General features: G+C 45.1%; 1 protein-coding gene across 1 annotated transcript; it reads right to left on the minus strand.

Annotated features, from left to right (window-relative positions):
* Positions 1-435: 435 nt before the first annotated feature.
* LOC144490302 (deoxynucleotidyltransferase terminal-interacting protein 1-like) lies at positions 436-24,177 on the minus strand. The gene is made up of 10 exons (XM_078208070.1): positions 24,085-24,177; positions 22,676-22,774; positions 21,385-21,453; positions 18,868-18,924; positions 15,158-15,219; positions 13,911-13,956; positions 12,938-12,996; positions 10,770-10,830; positions 3,076-3,147; positions 436-495 (listed from the first exon to the last, which is right to left on the minus strand). Exons 1-10 carry the CDS (start codon positions 24,157-24,159, stop codon positions 436-438), a joined length of 660 nt encoding a protein of 219 aa, XP_078064196.1. The 5' UTR covers positions 24,160-24,177.
* Positions 24,178-26,152: the final 1,975 nt, after the last annotated feature.

Genomic DNA, 26,152 nt, shown 5'->3' on the forward strand with positions numbered 1-26,152 from the left:
GGAGCAGAATTAGAAGGCTGTACATTCAGACATTACTTCAGAACATTTGTTTTCTTGCTCACCCCCTTGACACTGTTTCACTCATCAGAGTTCAAACCAACTCAGCATTATCCATTGGGATTATCATCCTATTCATAATGTGTACTGACTGCCTCCTTATTCTTCTATCAGCCTTCCTCTTTCCAAGTCAATTCTGCTCCTCTCTGCTGCACAACACTGCCTGACTAAAGACTTTCACCCTGAAATAGGCTAATCATTCTATAAACCCTTTACTTCACACACCAATCAACTTGCTGCATCATTTAGTCTTCACATTGGTGGAAAAATGCTTGATCATAATTTACAGTGATGCCCAGCACCATGCTCATCTGTAACATCCCAGCCCCTTGGCGCCTCACCTCCCCTACCAGGACTAGCTTGAAATGATCAGATTTCTCACCTGTAGTCATCACTGGCTGCCAGTTCTCGAATGTCATCTTCGATTAGTAGGTAAGCCTTAAACATAAATACATTCTAGTCAGAAAGCAGCTTGTACTGGACTTCACCACCATCACTTCATGGAAGAATCGCTTTGCTTGTACATGAGCATGTCTGTTCCTTAGAAACTCGGACTGCAGACTATGTTTCCTCTCCAGAGAACGAGGCAGTGTAATACGTGAAAGGATAAGAGAACAACGTAACTGTCAAGTGTCCAAGTGACTAAATATGCAGTATTCACACGCATAATAAATTAATCTATTAAATGATTGAAGATTGTTGAAAAATCAATTGGAGTAAGTCAGTCTAAGGACCTGCATAAGATTTATTTCCTGTCCTCGGATTCCTAATTAAGTGATACATTTAAAAGGGATGAGGGCAAGTTGCTGGCTGAGTGACTCATGAAGACCAGAAAACAAGTATTTGTGCCTTATTTTACAGTTTTTGAAATAGCCAGTTAAAATGCAAATTTGAGTTAAACCTGAAGCTATCATTTGTCAGTAAAATTCACAAACCGTTAAAACTGGTAAACAGTGGACCAAATGTACAATCCATGCATGATCAATGGGACAATTCTAGGGATGTCAACAGGAAAACAAAGAGCCTGACTGAGAAACGAACTGAGCAGGCAGCTGTGGTGTTAATCCACGTGCACTGGCAGATTGTGGTATAGACACTGAACCATACAAGTCCGCTACAAGTATTAAACCATGTACAAGGGAATGTGAGGAAGCAGCAGCAGCTGCTTGGTTTTAATGCCTCACGGTATAAAAACTCCTTCAATTCTCAGAAGGTTTACTTATTTATTTCAAAAAAAGGCTAGAAACTGTTTTTCCTGTAAACTTATAGAAAATCTTCCAGAAACCACAGGGCTTTTTGGCAATCTGGTCAGCACATTACAACTTCTATTGGAAATGTTTTTTAAAAAACAGGTCTATGATTGCAAACCCATACAAAATGACGGTTGGAAACACAACAATAAATTTTGGATTGATTTTGAATCATTGTTGCTGTGTAATTCTTTCACTTTTGCCCATTTATTTGATTTGATTTATTTATTTGAACCATTTTACTGTATTTGCCTCAGCCCCTGCAACTTTCAGAACTAACATTCAAAAGGTGAATGCAGTTCCTTGGTTAAACCACAGCTCTGATTTCTAAACCATAGTTGTGGCCAGCCATCCAAATTCCCACACTCATCTGCAAGGGCAAATGTGACAGCTCCAATATATATATATCTTTTATATATACCGTATATGTATTGTCTTTACATGTTTAAGGGGAATGTTAAAAAATTCAGCTTCATGCTTCAGGTAGTCAGTATGTCTGACGGGCATGCAGTTTAGACTCTGGGAGAATAGGCTAATAACATCCCTTGCAAGGCAACAATGAGTTAAGTAGAGTTAATGGACTTTTGATTACTTAAATTCCCCTGAGATTTCAGATTAGAGTGATTGACAGGGTCAGGTAATGATGTGGTTTTGCAAAGAGAAATGACTTTGGCAACAAGGCAGTTTAGTTTGCAGCTCAAGCCTAGTTGAAGTTAGAAGGATTTTGTAGGCTTCTGAAATTCACTTTTTTAAAGTTTCAAGACTGTAACCATTTATTATAGCAAGTTTTATGTATGGTTGCTAACTGTATTTAAAGTTGCATTTATGTCTGTAAGGGGAATGTTGCTTATTTGGAACTATTGTTCAACTATTAATAGTTAAGTTGCTTCATTTGTTAGAGTTATACTTAAACTGTGTTATCAAATGAAGTTTATTTTATTATGAAAGATTCCTACTTTGCCAGTGGAATAATCCTTGGATGGAAGCATCCTTTCCTCACATTTATGCCAAAATAGAAAAGAGTTGGGGCTGAGTCTGGCTTCATTGGGGTTCTGTTCTGGGACACTAATATCTGAAAAAATAATTATGCTATTATTGTTGTGTAGTTTCAGTTCATTATGGTGCATTTTGTCTTCCGTGTGTTATTTAAATTGTAAAAGTCCTAAACAAGTTGATTGTCGTTTATAAGTCGTTTTTAAACATGGCAGGATTTTTCTCAGTTACAATGGCAGGGAGGAGGACATGGCGACCATGTTATATGTTCACCAGTGACTGATGCAGATTCTCACTGTAAGGTACAAGAAAGTACAAGAAACCCAATACCTAGTCAGCGGAGTCATCAGCCTCCTAGCAACCTATGTACAGCAACGTGGGAGAAGCAGCCATTTTGTTGGCCCATGGAAGGATAACATAAAGCAAGGGGAAGCTATGAGTGGAGTCGACCACTCGCAAACATGTACACAGACACCCAGTCAGAGACACACTTGCGTGCAGACTGAACCCAAGATACATACACACTAACCTCCTGAGATTCACACAGACAGACAGACTCAGATGCGCCCCTAAACATATGAACACACACACCTGCACGCAGGCACCCAGAAACTAACAGACTACGCAGAGACACTGACATCAAAAGATGCACCTGCAAATTAAACACACCATACACATAGTCAGAGTGTGCATGATCATAGAATCAAAAATTGCGCTCTTGAAGTGAAGTCGAGCGTGAGGAATTGCTTGTGCTGCTTTGATCATCAACACTCACCATCTTGCCCCCCGTGGCTGGCATGTGATGCTTCTCCCCAAGCCAGTGTTTGTCCTGCGAGTCAGCAGAGTACTGAAAAACAGGCACAGCAAAGATAAGGATGTGCACCACTTAAACACTGGTACAAATCACAAGTAAAACACAGCACTGGCTCCGAAGTAACAAACAGTGCAAGACACAGCACTGACCCACACTGAACACTACGTAAAATATAGCACTGACCCATACTGAACACAATCTAAAACACAGCACTGACCACAAAGAACACAATGTAAAACACAGCACAGACTCACACTGAACAGTGTAAATCACAGCAGGGACTCACTAAACAGTGTAAAACATACCACTGACCCACAGTGCAAAACACAGCACTGAACCACACTAAACAAAGTAAAAAAAACAGCATGGACTCACACTAAACACAGTGTAAAACATAGCACAGACACACACTGAACACTGCATAACACACACCACTGATCCACATGAACAAAGTGTAAAACACAGCACTGACTCACAGTGAACAGTGTATAAAACACAGCACTGACCAAAACTGTACAATGTAAAACACAGCACTGACCCACACTGAACAGTGTAAAACACAGCACTGATTCAGACTGAACATTGTAAATCACAACACTGGCCCACAGTGAATACAGTGTAAAACACAGCGCTAACTCACACTGAGCAGTGTAATACACAGCAATGACCCACACTGAACACTGTAAAACACAGCACTGACAGAGTGAACAGAGTAAAACACAGCACTGACCCACTGAGCACCAATGCTCAGCACTGACCCACACTGAATAGTGTAAAACACACCACTGACCCACAGTGAACAGTGTAAAGCACAGACGCACAGTGTAAAACAAAGCAGTGACCAAGTGGACAGCAGACAACACAGCACCCAATGAAGTGTAAAACACAGCACAAAGCCACACTGAACACTGTGTAAAACGCTGCAGTGACCCACACTGAACAGTGTAAAAACACAGCACTGAGCCACACTGAACAGTGTAAAAACACAGCACTGAGCCACACTGAACAGTGTAAAAACACAGCACTGAGCCACAGTGAACGCAGTGCAGTACAGAGCACAGACTGAGACTGAGCACAGTATAAAGCACAGCACTGACGTACCTGAAGTGCAAAACACAATACTGACGCACACTGAACAGTGTCAAACACAGCACTCACTTTCACTGAACAGCGTAAAACACAGCACTGACTCACACTGAACACTGCAATACACAGCACTGAGCCACACCGAACAGTGTAAACACACCACTGACCCACAATGAATAGTGTAAAACACAGCACTGAACCACAACGAACACAGTATAAAACACAGCACTGACACAGTGAACTTTGTAGAACACAGCACCCAGTGAGCAGTGTAGACACAGCACTGACCCACACTCAACACTAAGACATTGCACTGACCCACACTGAACAGTGTAAAAGACAGCACTGACACACAGTAAATACAATGCAGTACACAGCACTGACTGAGACTGAGCACAGTATAAAGCACAGCACTGACCTACATGAAGTGCAAAACACAATACTGACTCACACTGAACAGTGTAGTAGACAGCACTGAGCCAAACTGAATCGTGTAAAACACAGCACTGACCAAGAGTGAACACAAGTGTAAAACTCTGCACTGACCCACACTGAACACAGTGTAAAACATTGCACTGACCCACACTGAACTGTGTAAAACATTGCACTGACCCACACTGAACTGTGTAAAACATTGCACTGAGCCACACTGAACTGTGTAAAACATTGCACTGACCCACACTGAACAGTGTGTAAAACACTGCACTGACTCACACTGAACAGTGTGTAAAACACAGTACTGATGCACATAGAATAGTGTAAAACACAGCACTGATGCACAGTGAATACTATAAAACACACCACTCACTCACACTGAACAGTTTAAAACACAGCACTGACTTCCACTGAACAGTGTGAAACACAGCACTGACTCACACTGAACAGTGTAAAGCACAGACGCACAGTGAACACAGTGTACTGACGCACAGTGAACGGACAGTGTAAAACATGGCAGTGACCCAGTGAACAGGGTAAGACACAGCACTGACCCACCCTGAACACTTGTAAAATGCAGCAGTGATTCACACTGAATACTGTAATACACAGCACTGAGCCACACTGAACAGGATAAAACACAGCACTGACTCACATTGAACACTGCAATACTCAGCACTGACCCGCACTGAACAGTGTAAAACATAGCACTGACCCACAGTGAACACAGTGCAGTACACAGCACTGAGCTGAGACTGAGCACAGTATAAAGCACAGCACAGACCTACATGAAGTGCAAAACACAATACGGACTCACACTGAACAGTGTAGTACACTGCCCTGACCCACACTGAACACAGTGTAAAACACAGCACTGACTCACATTGAACCATGTGCAAAACACAACACTGACCCACACTGAAAACGGTGTAAAACACTGCACTGAACCAAAGAACAAAGAACAAAGAACAGTACAGCACAGGAAACAGGCCCTTCGGCCCTCCAAGCCTGTGCCGCTCCTTGGTCCAACTAGACCAATCGTTTGTATCCCTCCATTCACAGGCTGCTCATGTGACTATCCAGGCAAGTCTTAAACGATGTCAGCGTGCCTGCCTCCACCACCCTACTTGGCAGCGCATTCCAGGCCCCCACCACCCTCTGTGTAAAAAACATCCCTCTAATATCTGAGTTATACTTTGCCCCTCTCACCTTGAGCCCGTGACCCCTCGTGAACGTCACTTCTGATCTGGGAAAAAGCTTCTCACCGTTCACCCTATCTATCCCCTTCATCATCTTGTACACCTCTATTAGATCTCCCTTCATTCTCCGTCTTTCCAGGGAGAACAACCCCAGTTTACCCAATCTCTCCTCATAGCTAAGACCCTCCATACCAGGCAACATCCTGGTAAACCTTCTCTGCACTCTCTCTAACGCCTCCACGTCCTTCTGGTAGTGCGGCGACCAGAACTGGACGCAGTACTCCAAATGTGGCCTAACCAGCGTTCTATACAGCTGCATCATCAGACTCCAGCTTTTATACTCTATACCCCGTCCTATAAAGGCAAGCATACCATATGCCTTCTTCACCACCTTCTCCACCTGTGTTGCCACCTTCAAGGATTTGTGGACTTGCACACCTTGGTCCCTCTGTGTTTCTATACTCCTGATGACTCTGCCATTTATTGTATAACTCCTCCCTACATTATTTCTTCCAAAATGCATCACTTCGCATTTATCCGGATTAAACTCCATCTGCCACCTCTCCGCCCAATTTTTCAGCCTATCTATATCCTGCTGTATTGCCCGACAATGCTCATCGCTATCCGCAGGTCCAGCCATCTTCCTGTCATCCGCAAACTTGCTGATTACAACAGTTACACCTTCTTCCAAATCATTTATATATATCACAAATAGCAAAGGTCCCAGTACAGAGCCCTGCGGAACACCACTGGTCACAGACCTCCAGCTGGAAAAAGACCCTTCGACCACTACCCTCTGTCTCCTATGGCCAAGCCAGTTCTCCACCCTTCTAGCCACTTCTCCTTGTATCCCATGAGCCTTAACCTTCTTAACCAACCTGCCATGTGGGACTTTGTCAAATGCCTTACTGAAATCCATATAGACGACATCCACGGCCCTTCCTTCATCAACCGTTTTTGTCCCTTCCTCAAAAAACTCCACCAAATTTGTAAGGCACGACCTCCCTCTTACAAAACCATGCTGTCTGTCACTAATGAGATTGTTCCGTTCTAAATGCACATACATCCTGTCTCTAAGAATCCTCTCCAACAACTTCCCTGCCACGGACGTCAAGCTCACCGACCTATAATTTCCTGGGTTATCCCTGCTACCCTTCTTAAACAACAGGACCACATTCACTATCCTCCAATCCTCAATGAACGCAGTGCAAAACACAGCATTGACCCACAGAGCAAAACACAGCACTGGCCCACAGTGATCACTGTGCAAAACACAACACTGGGCCACAGTGAATGCAGTTTAAAACACAGCCCTGACTTCCACCGAACAGTGAGAAACACAGCACTGACCCACACTGAACACTGTAAAAACACAGCACTGACTCACACTGAACAGTGTATGAAACACAGCACTGACTCACACTGAACACTGTAAAAACACAGCACTGACTCACACTGAACAGTGTATGAAACACAGCACTGACCCACACTGAACAGTGTATGAAACACAGCACTGACTCACACTGAACACTGTAAAAACACAGCACTGACTCACACTGAACAGTGTATGAAACACAGCACTGACCCACACTGAACACTGCGTAAAACACAGCACTGACCCACACTGAACACTGTTTAAAACACAATACTGATGCAGTGAGTAGTGCAAAACACACCACTCACTCACACACTGAACACTGTAAAACAAAGCACTGACAAACAGCGAATACTGTGTAAAACACAGCACTGACTCATACTGAACAGTGTAAAAGGCAGCACTGCCTAACACTGAACAGTGTATAACACAGCACTGATGCACAGTGAATAGTGTAAAACACACCACTCACTCACACTGAACAGTTTAAAACACAGCACTAACCCACGCTGAACAGTGTACAACACAGCACTGACTTCCACTGAACAGTTTAAAACACAGCACTGACTTCCAATGAACAGTGTGAAACACAGCACTGACTCGCACTGAACAGTGTAAAGCACAGACGCACAGTGAACAGTGTACTGATGCACAGTGAACGCAGTGTAAAACACAGCACTGACTCAGTGAACAATGTAGAACACAGCACTGAACAGTGTAAAACACAGCACTTACTCACATTGAACAGTGTAAAACGCAACACTGAGCCACATTGAACACAGTGTAAAACACAGCATAGACCCAATGAACGCAGTGCAGTACACAGCATTGACTGAAACTGAGCACAGTATAAAGCACAGCACTGATGTACAAGTGTAAAACACAATACTGGCTCACACTGAACAGTGCATGACACAGCCCTGATCCACAATGAACACAGTGTAAAACACAGCACTGACCCAGTGAACATTGTAGAACACAGCACTGACCCACACTGAACAGTGTAAAACACAGCACTGACCCACACTGAACAGTGTAAAAACACAGCACTGACCCACATTGAACACTACTCAGCACCAACCCAGTGAACACAGTGCAGTACACAGCACTGAGCTGAGACTGAGCACAGTATAAAGCACAGCACAGACCTACATGAAGTGCAAAACACAATACTGACTCACACTGAACAGTGTAGTACACTGCCCTGACCCACACTGAACACAGTGTAAAACACAGCACTGACCCCCACTGAGCAGTGTAAAACACGGCACTGACTCACATTGAACAGTGTAAAGTACAGCACTGACCCACGCTGAACAGTGCAAAACACTGCACTGACCCAGTGAACACTGTGCAAAACACAGCAATGACCCCCACTGAATGCAGTGTAAAACACAGCACTGACTCACATTGAAAAATGTGTCACACACCATTGACCCACACTGAACAGTGTAAAGCACAGACGCAGTGAACACAGTGTACTGACACACAGTGAACGGACAGTGTAAAACACAGCGCTGACCCAGCGAACAGTGTAGAACACAGCACCCAGTGAACAGTGGAGAACACAGCACTGACCCACACTGAACACCGTGTAAAACATAGGACTGACTCACACTGAACAGTGTAATACACAGCCCTGACCCACATTGAACAGTGCAAAACACAGCAGACCACGCTGAACACTGTGTAAAACACTGCACTGAACCACAATGAACACTGTACAAAACACAGCACTAACCCACACTAAGCGCAGTATAAAACACAGCACTCACCAACACTTAACAGCACTGACTTCTACTGAAAGTGTGAAATACAGCACTGACCCACACTGAACACTGTTTAAAACACAGCACTGACTCACACTGAACAGTGTATGAAACACAGCACTGACCCACACTGAACAGTGTAAAACACAGCACTGAGCCACACTGAACAGTGTAAAACACAGCACTGAGCCACACTGAACAGTGTAAAACACAGCACTGAGCCACACTGAACAGTGTAAAACACAGCACTGACCCACAGTGAACATAGTGCAGTACACAGCACTGACTCAGACTGAACACAGTATAAAGCACAGCACTGACCTACTTGAACAGTGTAAAACACAATACTGACTCACACTGAATAGTGTAGTACACAGCACTGACCCACAATGAACACAGTGTAAAACACAGCACTGACTCACACTGAACATGTACAGGATAAAGTCCAGTGGGCAAGGTCCAAAGAATTGATAAGAAATAAAGAGAATAAGAGTGGATGAACAAAATACATGAAAACAGATTGCAAATGTTTTGATATGTATGTATATAGGAAGTGATTAGTGAGCTTCTGAGAGATGAAATTATAATGAGCAATAAATGTCAACGTCATTAAACAAATGGGTCATCCAGACTCGAAACGTTAGTTCTATTCCTCTCTACACAGATGCTATCAGATCTGCTGTTAATTTCCAACATTTTCTGTTCCTGTTTCAAGTCCTCTCTGAGGAGCCATGGTGAGTTCATGCAGTGCATCTTGTAGATGGTGCACACTGCTGTTATTGCGTGTCGTAGAATCTCTACAGTGCAGGGACAGAAATTTGGCCCATCGAGCCTCATCCCCATGTATTTACCCTGCTAATCTCCCTGATACTAAAGGACAATTGAGAATTGCCCATCGACCTAACCCATACATCTTTGGACTGGGAGGAAACTGGAGCACCCGGAGGAAACCCACGCAGACATGGGGAGAATGTGCAAACTCCACACAGTTAGTTACCTGAGGCCGGAATTGAACCCAGGCCCCTGGCGCTATGAAGCAGCAGTACTAACCACTGTTCCACCATACTGTCCGTAATTAGAGTTGGAAGGAGTGGATATTTGTGCACGTGGTGCCAATCAGGTGGGCTGCTTTGTCTTGGATGGTGGCAAGCTTCTTCAGTGTTGTTGGAACAGCATTCATCCAAGCAAGTGGAGAGTATTCTATTACACTCCTGACTTGTGCCTTGTCGATGGTGGACAGGCTTTAGTGAGTCAGGTGGTGAGTTACTCACCGCAGGATTCCTAGCCTCTCTGACCTCCTCTTGAAGCCAGTGGGCGGAATGCTCTGGCCTCCCTGCGGCATGCTTCTCACGGTGGCAGGCGGCCCACCATTGGCCAGCGGGATCTTCTGGTCCCACTGCTGTGAACAGGATTTCTCGTTGACTCCGCCCCTCGCTGCCGGGAAACATGTAGCCGGAACCAGAAGATTCCGCCAGCGTGAACTGCCGGAAAGTTCTATCCATAGTATTTAAATGGTTGGTCCAGTTTAGTTTCTGGTCAATGGCAGCCCCCAGGATGCTGATAGTGGGGTATTCTGTGATGGTAATGCCACTGAATATCATGGGGAGATAGACGGATTCTCTCGTTGGAAATGTTTAGTGCCTGATACTTGTGGCATGAACACTACTTGTAATGTTAACACGCTTCATTTCGACTCTGCCATTAGGCAATGAGCATGATTACTTAAATTATACCTGCCAGCACAAAGCTTTTCAACGTAGATGCTGAGTGTGATGGTTCAGTTGTTTTTACCTTGAATAGTTCAGGATGCTTGATATAGATCCTTCCACGGGTGCCACCCATTCCTAGGGCCCTGTAAAAGGAAGGGCATCAAGAGCTGACACACAAACACCACCATTTTGAAATGGTTTATACCTAATCACGTCAGCCTTGCTACATTAGGGATCCATCTTTATGGAGCTCTGAGCTGCACAGGCAGCAACAGAGAAAAGTTACTGTTATAAAACAGAGGTTGATTCCCCCCCTCTGAGAACTAACACCAAAACACCCAAAGAGTGCCACCTCACCCTATAATCTGTAAAATTGGGTGTGAAGTGCTGTGACCTGCTCTTCAGCAACTTTGTGGTTAAATAAAAATAAATCCCTCTCTGTAAAATTAACACAATTTATTTATCTAACTGAGCAAATTAACTAAACTATTAACAAACCTTCTAACTATTAACTATTCCCGAATAAAACAAGATTCCAATGGTACGCTGTTCAAATAAATACAATTCCCACTCATCAACAAAATAGAATTTAGTCACTAAATTACAGCCAGGTTTTGTCTCTTCCAGAATATTCTGGGTCTTCTCTGTTAATTCTTCTGTCTGGAACTTCTTTCTTCTTTGGTACCTTTGCTTTCTCTAAGACATAGATGAAGCTACGAGAGCCAGCGATTCTCTCTCGAAAGAGAGCGGAAAGCTGTTAGCTCTGGCAAGTGGCAGTTGCTCCTTCCCTTTGTCCCATTCCCCCCTTCTTTTATACCCGTGATGACATATCAATATTTCCCACTGGTTCTAGATTGTCAAAAACATCAGATGTAAATGTAGTGGTTTTTTGGTATCTAAATGCCTGATTCAAATTGATTGGCTGAATTCAAAAAGTTCAAAAGTCTTGGTAAAACTGCTGCTTAGTCTTTCAATACAAATGTTTCAGTTTGGGTTCTTTATGTATTTACTTTTTAAAAAATCTCTAAGCACAGAAAAAGCACCACCTTTTAACATATAATTTTACAAACGCCAAATTCTAACTTCCTACCTCCCAATCTACAATTACTCTACACAACTTTGCAACAGTTATAAAAACCCACAATTTTTCAGATTCTAGTTTAATGTCTACATCAAAATAATATGAGAGAATGGTGAGCAGTGGACTTTTCTCCTGCTCCGATTACACACAACTTTCCCTGCACTAGCATCCAGTTTAGAGGTGCACATCAGCACTTATCACAGAGTTTGCCAATTCAGGGCAGGTTGTCATTTCTGCTATTCCCCTATTTAAAAGGCTGTGATAGCCATTTCACAGGTGTAGCTTTGTACTACTCTTTTGACAAGAACACCAGTGAGGCAGAGCCCCACATACAAGGTGGCTGTTCCAAGAAAGCTGCTCCACACAAAAAGAAAACAAATGTATCTCAGAGTTCAATCAAGCTCTCATCAATTCTTGCATCGCATTCATCCATCATTCCTGATTTCAACATCAGAATAAAGCAGTACTGTGTGATCTAATTCATTAATTATAACACCAATTGTGGTCCTATGTTGGCATGTCTTAGTACATGGAGTATTACTCTGAATTGAACCTGTGCTGTACCTGCCTCGCAACAGTTTCATGAGGAGAGTGTAGAGCTTTATATCAGAACTCATGATTTCCCAGTCTTGGGAATGTTTGATGTGAACAGTGAAAAGAGATTGTTACTCTGTACCTAACCCTGTGCTGTACCTGACATGGGAGTGTTTGATGGGGACAGTGTAGACAGAGCTTTATTCTGTATGTAAGTCCATGCTGTACCTATCCTGGAAGAGTTTGATGGGGCAGCGTAGAGGAAGCTTTAATCTGTATCTAACCCCATGTTGTACATGTCACGAGAGTGTTTGATTGGGACATTATTTAAAAAAAAGATATTCCACTCTCCAATAATGATATCCTTACTTTGAGGACAAGAAATCACAGGTCAAACATAGACTCAAACAGTAATGTATTCTGCAATGCATTTACATGTTCCAAGAAACTGCAGTGAGGACTGTTGGACCTCAGAGTATTGCAACAACCATCTCAAGGGAAAGAGTTTCTAAGTTCTTCACTTCAATTTGGAGCTTATTGTCCTGCACAACAGGTGAATCTCTAGACACAGCTGACGTGAGAAAGACAGTGATCCCTGACTGAGGATATGCAAAATATGCAAACCAGTAGCTTACTTGTTAGCACGTGATCCAAGCACAAATGTGGTTAATGCAGTCAGCCTGGATGGGTCCCACTGTGTAAATCGAGAATATAAAAACAATTAGAACAGCACTTTTATCTGTTATTCCCTTAGGTCTCCCAACAGCCCATCTTCACTTGCAGCAAAACAGTTCAGTGCGAGTTGTCTGCTCCAACATATACAGCTGGTCTGTGGGCACGGCTGCACGTCTCCTGCGTTACCTCTGATCCCAACAGGGTGTCTGGTCAGTGCCAGTTCCCATCTATGAGAATGCTGAGCTGCCTGGGCAGACTCAAATGGGTTATCTATGGCTTTCTGCAGAGTCTGCACTCTGGGTGGTACCCATGATGTGGAGATGCCGGCGTTGGACTGGGGTAAACACAGTAAGAAGTCTCACGACACCAGGTTAAAGTCCAACAGGTGTATTTGGTAGCAAAAGCCACAAGCTTTCGGAGTGCTGCTCCTTCATCAGGTGAGTGATGAAGTGGTACCACAGTGGTACCTCTGGGTGGTACCACAGGAAGTTTGAAGCACTTTTTTATCTCTTTCCTAGTCTGACACATTTAAGAAGAGAAATGAGGATGAAGACACTGCCCAATGTTGCACTGAGCCATCATAGACGAACAGTTCTTTGCATCAATTCCCTCTTCACTCAGCCAGAGATAAGCTGCAGTGTTGTGTCAGGCCTCCAGTGCTGTCGAGCATGGGGAAGTGAGCCAGGGGCTCCTACTCTAGATACGCATTCTGGGAAACAAAGATACAGACATCAGCTGAGGACTAAACTGCACACTACGATGATGCCTCCACTGTCAATGTCATTCACTACTTATGCTCACAATAGGGATGATATCCAAGAGCCCCAACTAGAGTCAACAACTTTGGCAAAAGGAATTGGAGACTTTTGTTTGCAACAAAAAGTAATTTTTAAAAATCCAGTGGGACAGAGTGGCACAAACTGAAATCTTTACCTTTGGTCCTTCCCGTTTGATTGGCTCGGTGTACTTCACCTTTGAGCTGAGAGAAAGGTGAACAAGTTACAGCCTTTCTGGTAAGAGTGCCATGGTGTTTTTATACATACATACAGCATTTTTGCAACAACGCTGTCTCTGTCTCACACCAACCTTCACCCAGATTTACCCCTGGACTAGATGTTGCTGTGATGCTCTCCAGAATCAAACAGAGTGCTATTAAACAAAACTTGACATGGAGCCCCATATTAGAATGGATGACCAAAGTTTGGTTAAAGATGATTTCAAGGAGTGACTTAAAGGGAGAAAGAAATTGAAGTGGAGATGGTTACCAACAAAATTGAGAGATCAATGCCTCGGAACCTAGAGGATGTATGGTGCTGGCGATTGCAGTATACAGTCGGAAAGAAAATTCAAATCTTGTTCTGAGAAGGCATGTTGTGCAATACCAGCTTTGATTGAAATACTTCGAGCGGTTGGTTATAGGAGACTGCTACTGGCATCACCCAGCTCCAAACACAAGGTCTGAACATGGCTGCCGATAAAAAGTTATCTCCAACCTTGGCCGTATACTAATACTGTACAGAATGTTTCTCTAACAGAGTTACAGTACTTCACCTATTAAAGGCTCCAGGCCTTCATTAGCCCTGAAGGTGTGGTTCCCTAACCATGCCCCACCCTTTCCCTGACCATAGGGCACTCCTTCCCCGTATACCTTTCAGGTGTACTCTTGTGGAGACAAGTAATTGCTATCCAAACAGTGAAGCTGAGGAAAAGAGATTTGCAAAATTAACCTGCTGGAAAAGCAGTCAGCTGGAGGACAACAGTTTAATCAAGTCCGTTTCAGCATTAATAATGTCACAGGGGAGGTGCTGGAGTAGTGGCATTATCGCTAGATTATTAATCCAGAAACTCAGCTAATGTTCTGGGGACCCGGATTCGAATCCCGCCACGGCAGGTGGTGGAATTTGAATTCAATAAAAAATATCGAATTAAAAATCTACTGATGACCATGAAACCATTGTCAATTGTCAGAAAAATCCATCAGATTCACCAATGTCCTTCAGGGAAGAAAATGTCCTTACCTGGTCTGGCCTACATGCGACTCCAGAGCCACAATTCTCAAATCCCTCAAATGGCCGATAGAGACACTCAGTTCAAGGGCAACAAATTCCGGCCAGCCAGCAACGCCCATGTCCCACTAATTAATAAAAAAAGAATACACACTCCAACGGAGCTGTACTCACACAGCAGTACTTGGGGTCGTCCGGTCAAATGAAATCAGATGTCCAGGTGGCCGTCCTTTTCTCTGCAAAAGTACAAGTACAGTTTCATTAAAAACATTAATTTGCGTCCAAAGTTTTTCAAATTCTACCACACACCTTTGCAGAAGCTGGAAATGTACCTAGCTCCTAGCTCTCTGTTGTCACATTAATAATATGTCCTTCACCCAAAGCACAGTGGGAGATACCTGCCAGACTTGGCACCATTGGTGAGTTCTTGAAGTCCAGAGAGCACAATGCTCTGGGGCATCCGGACTGTGGCTTGTCCAGGTTTGAGGATACTCTGTTTGAAATCGTTTCGACAAACACCAATTACTGAGGCAATGACAGGCCATGGTCAGTTAGGGAAGTAGGTGAAAGGGCACATTGTTCTTGGGATATGGATAACACAGACAAGGCAGCATTTATTGACCAATGACAAAGTTTCAGTTACACAGTATGGGATGGGAATTACAAGTAAATCACTCTGGTTAGTTATGACAGGCTCCTTCCCCTGAAGGACATTGATGAACTAATTGGGTTTCTTCAGCAAAATGGCAAATCACAAGGTTCAGTGTTACCATACCCAAATTGCACTCTAGTGATATTAGTTATAAATATTACAAAATGCTTGTTGATGTAGCATGTACTCTGAGGCTAATGTCTGCTAGGAAAGGATGATCGGGTTTTCTGATATGCAAAATACTGACATTTTGTATTGGCTGTGTGGTACCTTCTTATTCCACGCTGCATTACCATGGCACCTAATCCCGTAGAATACAGAATCACAGAATTGTTATGGTGCAGGAGGCCATTTGGTCCACTGTGTCTGCAAAAGCTCTCCAAACTAGCATTATGACTCAGTGCCATTCCCCTACCTTTTCCCCATACCCCTACACGTTGTTTCTATTCAAGTAATCATCTATTGCCCTCTTGAGTACCTTGATTGAACATAAGAACTAGGAGTAGGCCATCTGGCCCCTCGAGCCTGCTCCGCCATTCAATAAGATCATGGCTGATCTTTTTGTGGACTCAGCTCCACTTACCCGCCTGCTCACTATAACCCTTAATTCCTTTACTGTTCAAAAATTTATCTATCCTTGCCTTAAAAACATTCAATGAGGTAGCCTCGACTGCTTCACTGGGCAGGGAATTCCACAGATTCACAACCCTTTGTGTGAAGAAGTTCCTCCTCAACTCAGTCCTCAATCTGCTTCCCCTTATTTTGAGGCTATGCCGCCTAGTTCTAGTTTCACCCGCCAGTGGAAACAACTTCCCGACTTCTATCTTATCTATTCCCTTCATAATCTCCCTTCATAATCTTATATGTTTCTATAAGACCTCCCCTCACTCTTCTGAATTCCAATGAGTATAGCCCCCAGTCTACTCAGCCTCTCCTCATAAGCCAACCTTCTCAACTCCGGAATCAACCTAGTGAATCTCCTCTGCACCCCCTCCAGTGCCAGTATATCCTTTCTCAAGTAAGGAGACCAAAACTGTACATAATACTCCAAGTGTGGCCTCACCAACACCTTATACAGCTACAATATAATCTCACTGTTTTTAAACTCCATCCCTCTAGCAATGAAGGACAAAATTCCATTTGCCTTCTTAATTAGCTGCTGCACCTGCAAACCAACTCCTTGAGATTCCTGCACAAGGACACCCAGGTCCCTCTGCACAGCAGCATGCTGCAATTCCAATATCAATTGAACCTGCCTCCACCACACTTACAGGCAGTGCATTCCAGACCCCAACCACTCGCTGTGTGAAAAGTTACCTTACATTACATTTGTTTCTTTAGCAAATCACTTTAAATCTGCACCCTCTCATTCTTGATCATTTATGAGGGGCAACAGCTTCTCCCTATCTACTCTGTCCATACCCCTCATGATTTTGAACATCTCTACCAAATCTCCTCTTTGCCTTCTTCTCTCCAATGGGAACAACTTCTCCAATCTATCCTGAACTGAAGTTTCTCATCCCTCGAACCATTCTTGTAAACCTTTTCTGCACTTTCTCCATTGTAGTCACATTTTTCCTATAGTGTGGTGCCCAGAACTGTACACAATATTCAAGCTGAGGTCTAACTCAAGTGTCTTGTATAAGTCCAGTATAACCTCCTTGCTCATGTAGCCTATTAATAAATCCCAGGATATGCTTTACTAACCTGCTCTCCCCAACTTTCCTGCCACCTTCAATGGTCAAGTCCCACTGCTCCTACACCCATTTAAGAATTTGTCTCCCCATTTTCTTTCCACCAAATGCATCACCTTACACTTCTCACATTGAACTTCGCCCGCCATCTATCTGCCCAATCCACCAATTTGTCTGCGTCCTTTTGAAGTTCTACACTGTCCTCTTCACTGTTTACGATGTTTCCAAGTTGTGTGTCATAAAAGAACAAAGAACAATACACCACAGGAACAGGCCCTCCAAGCCCGCGCCGCTCCCTAGTCCAAACTAGACCATTCTTTTGTATCCCTCCATTCCCACTCCGTTCATGTGGCTATCTAGATAAGTCTTAAACGTTCCCAGTGTGTCCGCCTCCATCACCTTGCCCGGCAGCGCATTCCAGGCCCCCACCACCCTCTGTGTAAAATACGTCCTTCTGATATCCGTGTTAAACCTCCCCCCCTCACCTTGAACCTATGACCCCTCGTGAACGTCACCACCGATCTGGAAAAAGCTTCCCACCGTTCACCCTATCTATGCCTTTCATAATTTTATACACCTCTATTAGGTCACCCCTCATCCTCCGTCTTTCCAGTGAGAACAACCCCAGTTTACCCAATCGCTCGGCACAACATCGTGGGCCGAAGGGCCTGTTCTGTGATGTACTGTTCTATGTTCTCTCCTCATAACTAAGCCCTTCCATACCAGGCAACATCCTGGTAAACCTCCTCTGCACTCTCTAAAGCCTCCACATCCTTCTGGTAGTGTGGCGACCAGAACTGGACGCAGTATTCCAAATGCGGCCGAACCAACGTTTTATACAACTGCAACATCAGACCCCAACTTTTATACTCTATGCCCCGTCCTATAAAGGCAAGCATGCCATATGCCTTATTCACTACCTTCTCCACCTGTGACGTCACCTTCAAGGATCTGTGGACTTGCACACCCAGGTCCCTCTGCGTATCTACACCACACTTCGTTTCTATCCATTGCAAGCTTTGAAATTGTCTCCTGTACATCAAGATCTAGATCATTAACTCAGATCAGAATGTCCCCATTTTAGTGCCTGAGCTGGGATTGAGTTTCATGGTGTAATCTGGACTAGCAGTTGGGGTCCTATCACTTGCCCCAATGACTCATTACATCAATGAACCAGATGCTTGGATTGTTTGACAATCCAGTAGTCATACATTACCATTATAGACAGTAGCTTTTTTAAAAAAAAAATCAGTGCAGATTTATTTAAGTTACTGAATAAATTTCCAGCTGCCGTGGTGAGATTTGAAGTCCAGATTTTTGGTGCAGGCCTCTGGATTATTCATCCCACAACATAGCCATTAAGGTGCCATCCCAAGGGTTGGAGACAATGTCTTTGGAAAAAGACAGGGATAAACCCTGAAAAAGCAATTTTAGTACCTTGCCCAGCAGGGACTATCACATTCCTAAATTGCCCCAAACTTCAAATCACTGGATTTTTCCTTAACTCAGCTTTCCATGCCCAACATTATCCTGCTGACCTTCTTTGGGATCGGACTCCCTCTCTGGCTCAGGTCATCCTCCATTTGTCGTGAGCGCTGCAATAAGACACGTTTTATGTTAAAATATCACACTGGTAGTTTTCAAGCTTAAAATGAAAGAAAGATAAAATAACTTGTATTTATATAGCATCTTTCATGATCTCAGAGCAAACACTTTATGGGCAATGAAGCAATTTTGAAGTGTACTCACTGTTGTCAAGTAGCAAATGGGCAGACAATTTGCATATAGCAAAAGCCCACAATCAGATAGATGATCATGAGCAGGCAATGTGTCATGATGCTGGATGAACACAGATCCTGGTTGATGGATAAATGTTGGCCTGAACACTGGCAAGGACTGCCCTGCTCTTCTTCAACATAACATCACAGGTTTACAGACACAAAATCCATTGTCTGACCACTGACTCACCCCACTCCTTGGCAACTGTGTGAGTTGAACCAGCAGATCCACAACCTTGTCATCCAATTTCACTGAACTCAGTTTCCAAACTCTTCATTCTCAGCATTTCTGGACTAGGTGTGCAGGCAAATAAAAATGGCCAGGGTCCATCACTTCGTTTCTATCCATTGACACCCCTGATGTAGATAGATTTGGTATGATGGTCATGGCCTGTACTGTGAATTAGATTAGTTCGCCAACACTCACTGTCTAGTTCACTGTGAAGAGCTGCCATTTATCAGTAACAGAGAGCTGCCAGTGTCCGTGAAACTACACTCCATGAGTCAGTATGTCCACGGGAGGTAAAGAAACAAAAAAGTGCAGTGATTCATTGAGTACCGATAATTATAGGTGTGCAAGCAGTCCCTGGCTTTCATGTTAATTTTTTTTTTAGAAGGCTAGAAATGGTTTCCATCTCCATAGTCCTGAAATGAAAAGCAAAAACAGGACAGCAAGCTAAAACCATCAGCGTTCACTCAGTTTTGAGAGCTACCAGAGAACTCCCAGCATTGAGATAGATCACGGCATCATGGTTTAAATCTCAGGGTCTTTAACATTAATTAACATCGCACAGTAGCGCAATGTAGACAGGTTCCAGTCATGCTGAAGTTACAGGCAGCAACCACAAAGTGGTGCTGAAGATTCATCTACAGCCTGTGCCAACCTGCAGGAATACCATGGGAGATGCACAAACACTGTTCCAAAACAGGTGGGAGATGATGTTCCAGTTGCAGTCCAGTCACTAACAAACTGGATCTCTGCAAAAGCCCATTGGCAAGGTTAAAGATTGCACTCAGCTTTGAACCCACAGCTTTGGGAGTCAAAATAAAGCAGAATCGATTGAAATTGCCCAAGGTTTAACAGGATAGAAAGAATATTGCAACAGGAATTAGTCGGTCATCAGGCACCTGCAGGACAGAAATAGACAGTCATCAGGTACCTGTACAACAGGGACAGCCAGCCATCAGGTACCTGTACAACAGGGACAGCCAGCCATCAGGTACCTGTACAACAGGGACAGCCAGCCATCAGGTACCTGTACAACAGGGACAGCCAGCCATCAGGTACCTGTACAACAGGGACAGCCAGCCATCAGGTACCTGTACAACAGGGACAGCCAGCCATCAGGTACCTGTACAACAGGGACAGCCAGCCATCAGGTACCTGTACAACAGGGACAGCCAGCCATCAGGTACCTGTACAACAGGGACAGCCAGCCATCAGGTACCTGTACAACAGGGACAGCCAGCCATCAGGTACCTGTACAACAGGGACAGCCAGCCATCGGGTACCTGTACAACAGGGACAGCCAGCCATCAGGTACCTGTACAACAGGGACAGCCAGCCATCAGGTACCTGTACAACAGGGACAGCCAACCATCGGGTACCTGTACAACAGGGACAGCCAGTCATCAGGTACCTGTACAACAGGGACAGCCAGCCATCGGGTACCTGTACAACAGGGACAGCCAGCCATCAGGTACCTGTACAACAGGGACAGCCAACCATCGGGTACCTGTACAACAGGGACAGCCAGTCATCAGGTACCTGTACAACAGGGACAGCCAGCCATCAGGTACCTGTACAACAGGGACAGCCAGCCATCAGGTACCTGTACAACAGGGACAGCCAGCCATCAGGTACCTGTACAACAGGGACAGCCAGCCATCAGGTACCTGTACAACAGGGACAGCCAGCCATCAGGTACCTGTACAACAGGGACAGCCAGCCATCAGGTACCTGTACAACAGGGACAGCCAGCCATCGGGTACCTGTACAACAGGGACAGCCAGCCATCAGGTACCTGTACAACAGCGACAGCCAGTCATCAGGTACCTGAACAACAGGGACAGCCAGTCATCAGGTACCTGTACAACAGGGACAGCCAATCATCAGGTACTTGTACAACAGGGACAGCCAGTCATTAGTTACCTGGTGATGGCTCAACCTGTTACAGTTTTCAAAGTCCCCTTGGAGCACAGGCTCAAAGCCCTTTTATTCCCAAGACCTAACACTCCCTTCAGCTGCCCAGACTGCAGACTTCAATCTGTGCCTACCTTTATGGCAGAAAACTCTCCAATGGATTTGGTAATCATCTTCCCTCCATCTGAATACATCATCTTAGCCTACAGCAGGGAGAGAGATAAGACAATGAGGGACTGGCTCACAATTACAAGTATATACAGAAAGGACAAACAACTCCTTATCTAAGTAATTTTCCAGCAGCCACAACAACATCAAGCATTATTGCAGGAGAGGTGGTCTCTTGGCCCATTCTGTTTGTGCATCCACTGGAGCTCTCCACTCTGACCATATTTTCCTGACTGATTATCAAACTTCCCTAAACATAATAATGGGGAACCACAGTGGCAGACAGGAGCTGTCTCACAGCTCCAGGGACCCGAGTTCAATTCTGGCCTGGGTGACCGTCTGTGTGGAGTTATCACATTCCCACCGTGTCTGCGTTTTCATCCCAACGATGTGCAGGTTAAGTGGATTAGTCGCGGGAAGTGTGGGTTTACGGGAATAGGGTGGGGTAGAAGGCCTGGGAAAGATACTCTGTCAGAGTCGATACAGACTTGATGGGCCGAACGGCCTCTTCTGAACTGTAGTGATTCTACGATCCTATGAATTGATAATCTTTATTAATCAATGTGACGAAGTGGTTAATTCTTAAATACTAACTTCTAGCTTTTGCACATCAATTTTTCATTAGAAGGCTAGAAATGGTTTCCATCTCCATAGTCCCGAAATGAAAAGCAAAAACAGGGCAGCAAGCTAAAACCATCAGTGTCCACTCAGTTTTGAGAGCTACCAGAGAACTCCCAGCACTGAGATAGGTCACAGAATCATGGTTTAAATCTCAACTTCTCCAAGAACATTTGCTCAGGGATTTGGATAAGGGTCTCTGAGGCAGTTCTTTGATAACATCTGAACCTGCACTCGGGCAAAAGAGTTCGACGAGATACTTCAGAACTTGCCAAGACTTGACCTCAAAGATGATTTCTCTGGTACACTGAATTGTAAACGTGAACCTCAGTGTGCCATTGTTGCTGGGAATGGTTATCATATATTCAATTCCAAGAAAGCTAATAAAGAAGTTTGCAGCTAATTATCTTGCAGAATAGGTTTTTAAAAATCTATACCCTAACCTAGGAAAGGTTCTAACCTCTCAGGACCATGCATTAGAATAAAAATTATTTTCCTTTCACTGGCTGTTTCCAGTTGGCCCCTATAAGTGGGAAAGATCCTGATGTATGCCAGATAGTGCCTGCACTGTAAAATATAATGAGTAAGTGAAGGTCTCATTGTGTAACAAGCGGCTCTCTGCTCCTGACATTCCCCTACCTGTTCCAAACAGTTTTTACAGGCCTCCTGCACTAGTTGTTCAGGGTCGACATCTTCCCCAATATTCTCCTTCACATTCCATGCAGCTTTCTGGAAAAACTGAAAACAGAGTCATAGAGGTTTACAACACAGAAAGAGGCCCTTCAGCCCATCGTGTCCACGTTAGCCATCAAGCACCTGACCTATTCAGTCAGCAGCAAAACAAGCAAACAGACTTCAGGGAGTGCTCAGCACCTAAACAGCAGCACTTCAACCCAGTGAGCACATAGGTTATATCCACTCACCAACCCACCCAGAAAACAGGACACACAGACTCTACACAACACAACCCACAGACCCAATGGAAGGGAATATTAAAATAACAAAAGCTGCAGGAGTGACAAAAAAGAAGCCTTTTAAGTTAAAAGATGTGAGAAAGGTAACATCAGGGCAGAAGGACAGGTTAGGGATTAGACATAAGTAAGAGTTTTGTATACTAAGGCATGGAGAGTAAGATAACTCAAGTGAATTCGAGGCTCAAGTATAGCTTCGAAGGTATGACACAGCAGCCATCACTGAGACATGGGAGAAAGCTGGTCAGGATTAGAATTGCAAAAAAGCATGTCAGGAGCAGCACCAGGCTGATATCAAGTACTGACTGAAGTCAGTGGATACGGCAAAGGCTATGAACCCTGACAATATTGACAGAATCCTTACAGTGCAGAAGGCGGCCATATTGCTCACTATTGCTCACTTTAGTTACTCTCTTTTTAAATAATTGTAGGAACTCTTACTTTTATCTCCCTATCAGCCTTCACTCGATCATCAGCAAATTGATAGAAGGGATTGTCAATACGGCTATCAAGCAGCACTTACACAGCAACAGACTGCTCTCTGATGCACGGCTCAGGTACCATAAAGGCCACTTGACTCCTGACCTCCTTACAACCTTGGCATGGACAAAAGAGCTTAATTCCAAAAAGTAGGGTGACAGCAACTGACCGTGACAAAGACAGCATGTGACTGAATGCAACATCCAACTAATGAGAGGCACGCCATTGTATATTTAATGATGAGCCAGACTTAGTGAATATCCTAACAGTTAGGGAACATTTATCTAAAAACTATAATAAAGAACAAATTCAGTGTTAAATCTGTAAAGCAAAACTTTAACGGTTATTAACATTTTCGATTTTGGGAAGGAAACTTTAGTGAAATGAGACAGAGATAATAGCAAACTGGTCAAAAATGTTAGTGGCTCAAACAGCAGAAAAGCAGTGGGCATATTCAGCAAAATAGTTGAATACGGGCGCAATACATATTCCTAAATCTAAGATCGATAAATGGCATTTAATCCAGAATGAACAGCATTGATAGCGTTTTACCCACACATTGTAAATGTAAGAACACTGTGGACTGGGAGGGCTTACCTTGGTGTACTTGTTGATCACAGCACGGATATCCTCATTGATGTGAGGCTGCAGAACAGCTCGCAACAGATCCATGGATATGTTTGGATTGGTGAAGCTGGGAAAGGAGAGAGTGTGATATTTCATCTTTGTAAACTCTACGCAAATACAACTTTTAGCAGATCATCCCCTAATACCCTGCAGCCCCCTTCAGAACCATGCAGGTGAACGTGTGCTATTTGTTCCCATCCTGTGAGCAAGCTGGAGAATAGAACTCACGTGGGAAATAAAGGTAGTGCTCACATAGTCAACAGTTTTACTTCGACCAAGTCCAAGACATCAACTTAATGTTATATCAACTTACTGGAAATGTGGAGGAAGTGCAAACACAGAAGAGGTTCTCCTAAAGAACCTTTTCCCTCTATAAGCCGAGCTCCTCCCATGAGCCCATGACACACTCTTATCAATCAACCTAATTAAACCCTACTCTGAAACCCCAGGGGACAACCCAAAAATAAACAAAACCGTATTAGCTCAGATTAAAACAAACACCCCGATAACTAGGATCAATTATGCTTTTACACTGTCAGCATATGGGCTGCCCAGAGCAGACAAATCGGCACAATAATCAGAGCTGGAGTTTATGATTCAGACTGTATTTCTGGTCATTTTAAATTCTGAGCTATCACTGCAATTATCTCCACCTTCCTCGTCCCTTCAGGTATCAACTGCAGCTTGTCAATTCTAACCACCCGAGTGACTTCTGCCACACCCAGGAAAACTTTAGCCACTGAAAGAGCCGTTTTTCCACAAGGCACTCCCTATTTAAACCAACCGAATGCAACACCTGAAAAGAACACACAAATAATCAACACTCACTGTCACCGAGTTTAATAATCAGAAACCAAACAAGGAATAATATATTTCAGTCCCGGATAAACCCCCAGTTTTGTTTGGGACCAGATCAGAAATTATGAAATTAGGCTGGACCGAAACGTTTTTTGTTGTTGGCATTAGAGTGAGGAGAAGGTGTTTTACTCCAAGTGTGATTCTACTGGCCCACTATTAAATAATAGTTTAACGATATCAAAAAGAATTTTATAACATGAAATGCGCCAAGATACCATTCTGCGAGCCCTGCTCTATTAGTTCCAATTTAAACAACATTCCTCATAGACGTAAATTCCTGCTCAAAATCAGTTAGCAAACAACACGCTTACATGTTGCTAAGCGTGCTGCTAGTCCTCAAACCTCCAGAACACCTCCAGAGAGATATACCTATTTTCCAGCAAGCCCCAGACTTCATTCCTCAGCGAGCACGAGAGAGAGGTAGAGGGGGAGGGTGCGCGCGGTGGGGAGAGGGGGGGGGGCGCGCGCGGTGGGGAGAGGGGGGGGCGCGCGCGGTGGGGAGAGGGGGGGGCGCGCGCGGTGGGGAGAGGGGGGGGCGCGCGCGGTGGGGAGAGGGGGGGCGCGCGCGGTGGGGAGAGGGGGGGCGCGCGCGTGGGGAGAGGGGGGGCGCGCGCGGTGGGGAGAGGGGGGCGCGCGCGGTGGGGAGAGGGGGGGGCGCGCGGTGGGGAGAGGGGGGGGGCGCGCGGTGGGGAGAGGGGGGCGCGCGGTGGGGAGAGGGGGTGCGCGCGGTGGGGAGAGGGGGGTGCGCGCGGTGGGGAGAGGGGGGTGCGCGCGGTGGGGAGAGGGGGGTGCGCGCGGTGGGGAGAGGGGGGTGCGCGCGGTGGGGAGAGGGGGTGCGCGCGGTGGGGAGAGGGGGGTGCGCGCGGTGGGGAGAGGGGGGTGCGCGCGGTGGGGAGAGGGGGGTGCGCGCGGTGGGGAGAGGGGGGTGCGCGCGGTGGGGAGAGGGGGGTGCGCGCGGTGGGGAGAGGGTGCGCGCGGTGGGAGAGGGGGGTGCGCGCGGTGGGGAGAGGGGGGTGCGCGCGGTGGGGAGAGGGGGGTGCGCGCGGTGGGGAGAGGGGGGTGCGCGCGGTGGGGAGAGGGGGGTGCGCGCGGTGGGGAGAGGGGGGTGCGCGCGGCGGGGAGAGGGGGGTGCGCGCGGCGGGGAGAGGGGGGTGCGCGCGGCGGGGAGAGGGGGGTGCGC

Source organism: Mustelus asterias, unplaced genomic scaffold (assembly GCF_964213995.1).
Source record: "Mustelus asterias unplaced genomic scaffold, sMusAst1.hap1.1 HAP1_SCAFFOLD_3124, whole genome shotgun sequence".
Taxonomy (NCBI): domain Eukaryota; kingdom Metazoa; phylum Chordata; class Chondrichthyes; order Carcharhiniformes; family Triakidae; genus Mustelus; species Mustelus asterias.

Coding starts and splice junctions, on each gene's coding strand:
- LOC144490302 (XM_078208070.1), bottom strand. CDS start 24,159: ATGGATCTGTTGCGAGCTGTTCTGCAGCCTCACATCAATGAGGATATC. Junction 12,997..13,910: donor TCAAACGGGAAGGACCAAAG/GTAAAGATTTCA, acceptor CGATTTACACAG/TGGGACCCATCCAGGCTGAC. Junction 496..3,075: donor CAGCCACGGGGGGCAAGATG/GTGAGTGTTGAT, acceptor TTTATGTTTAAG/GCTTACCTACTAATCGAAGA.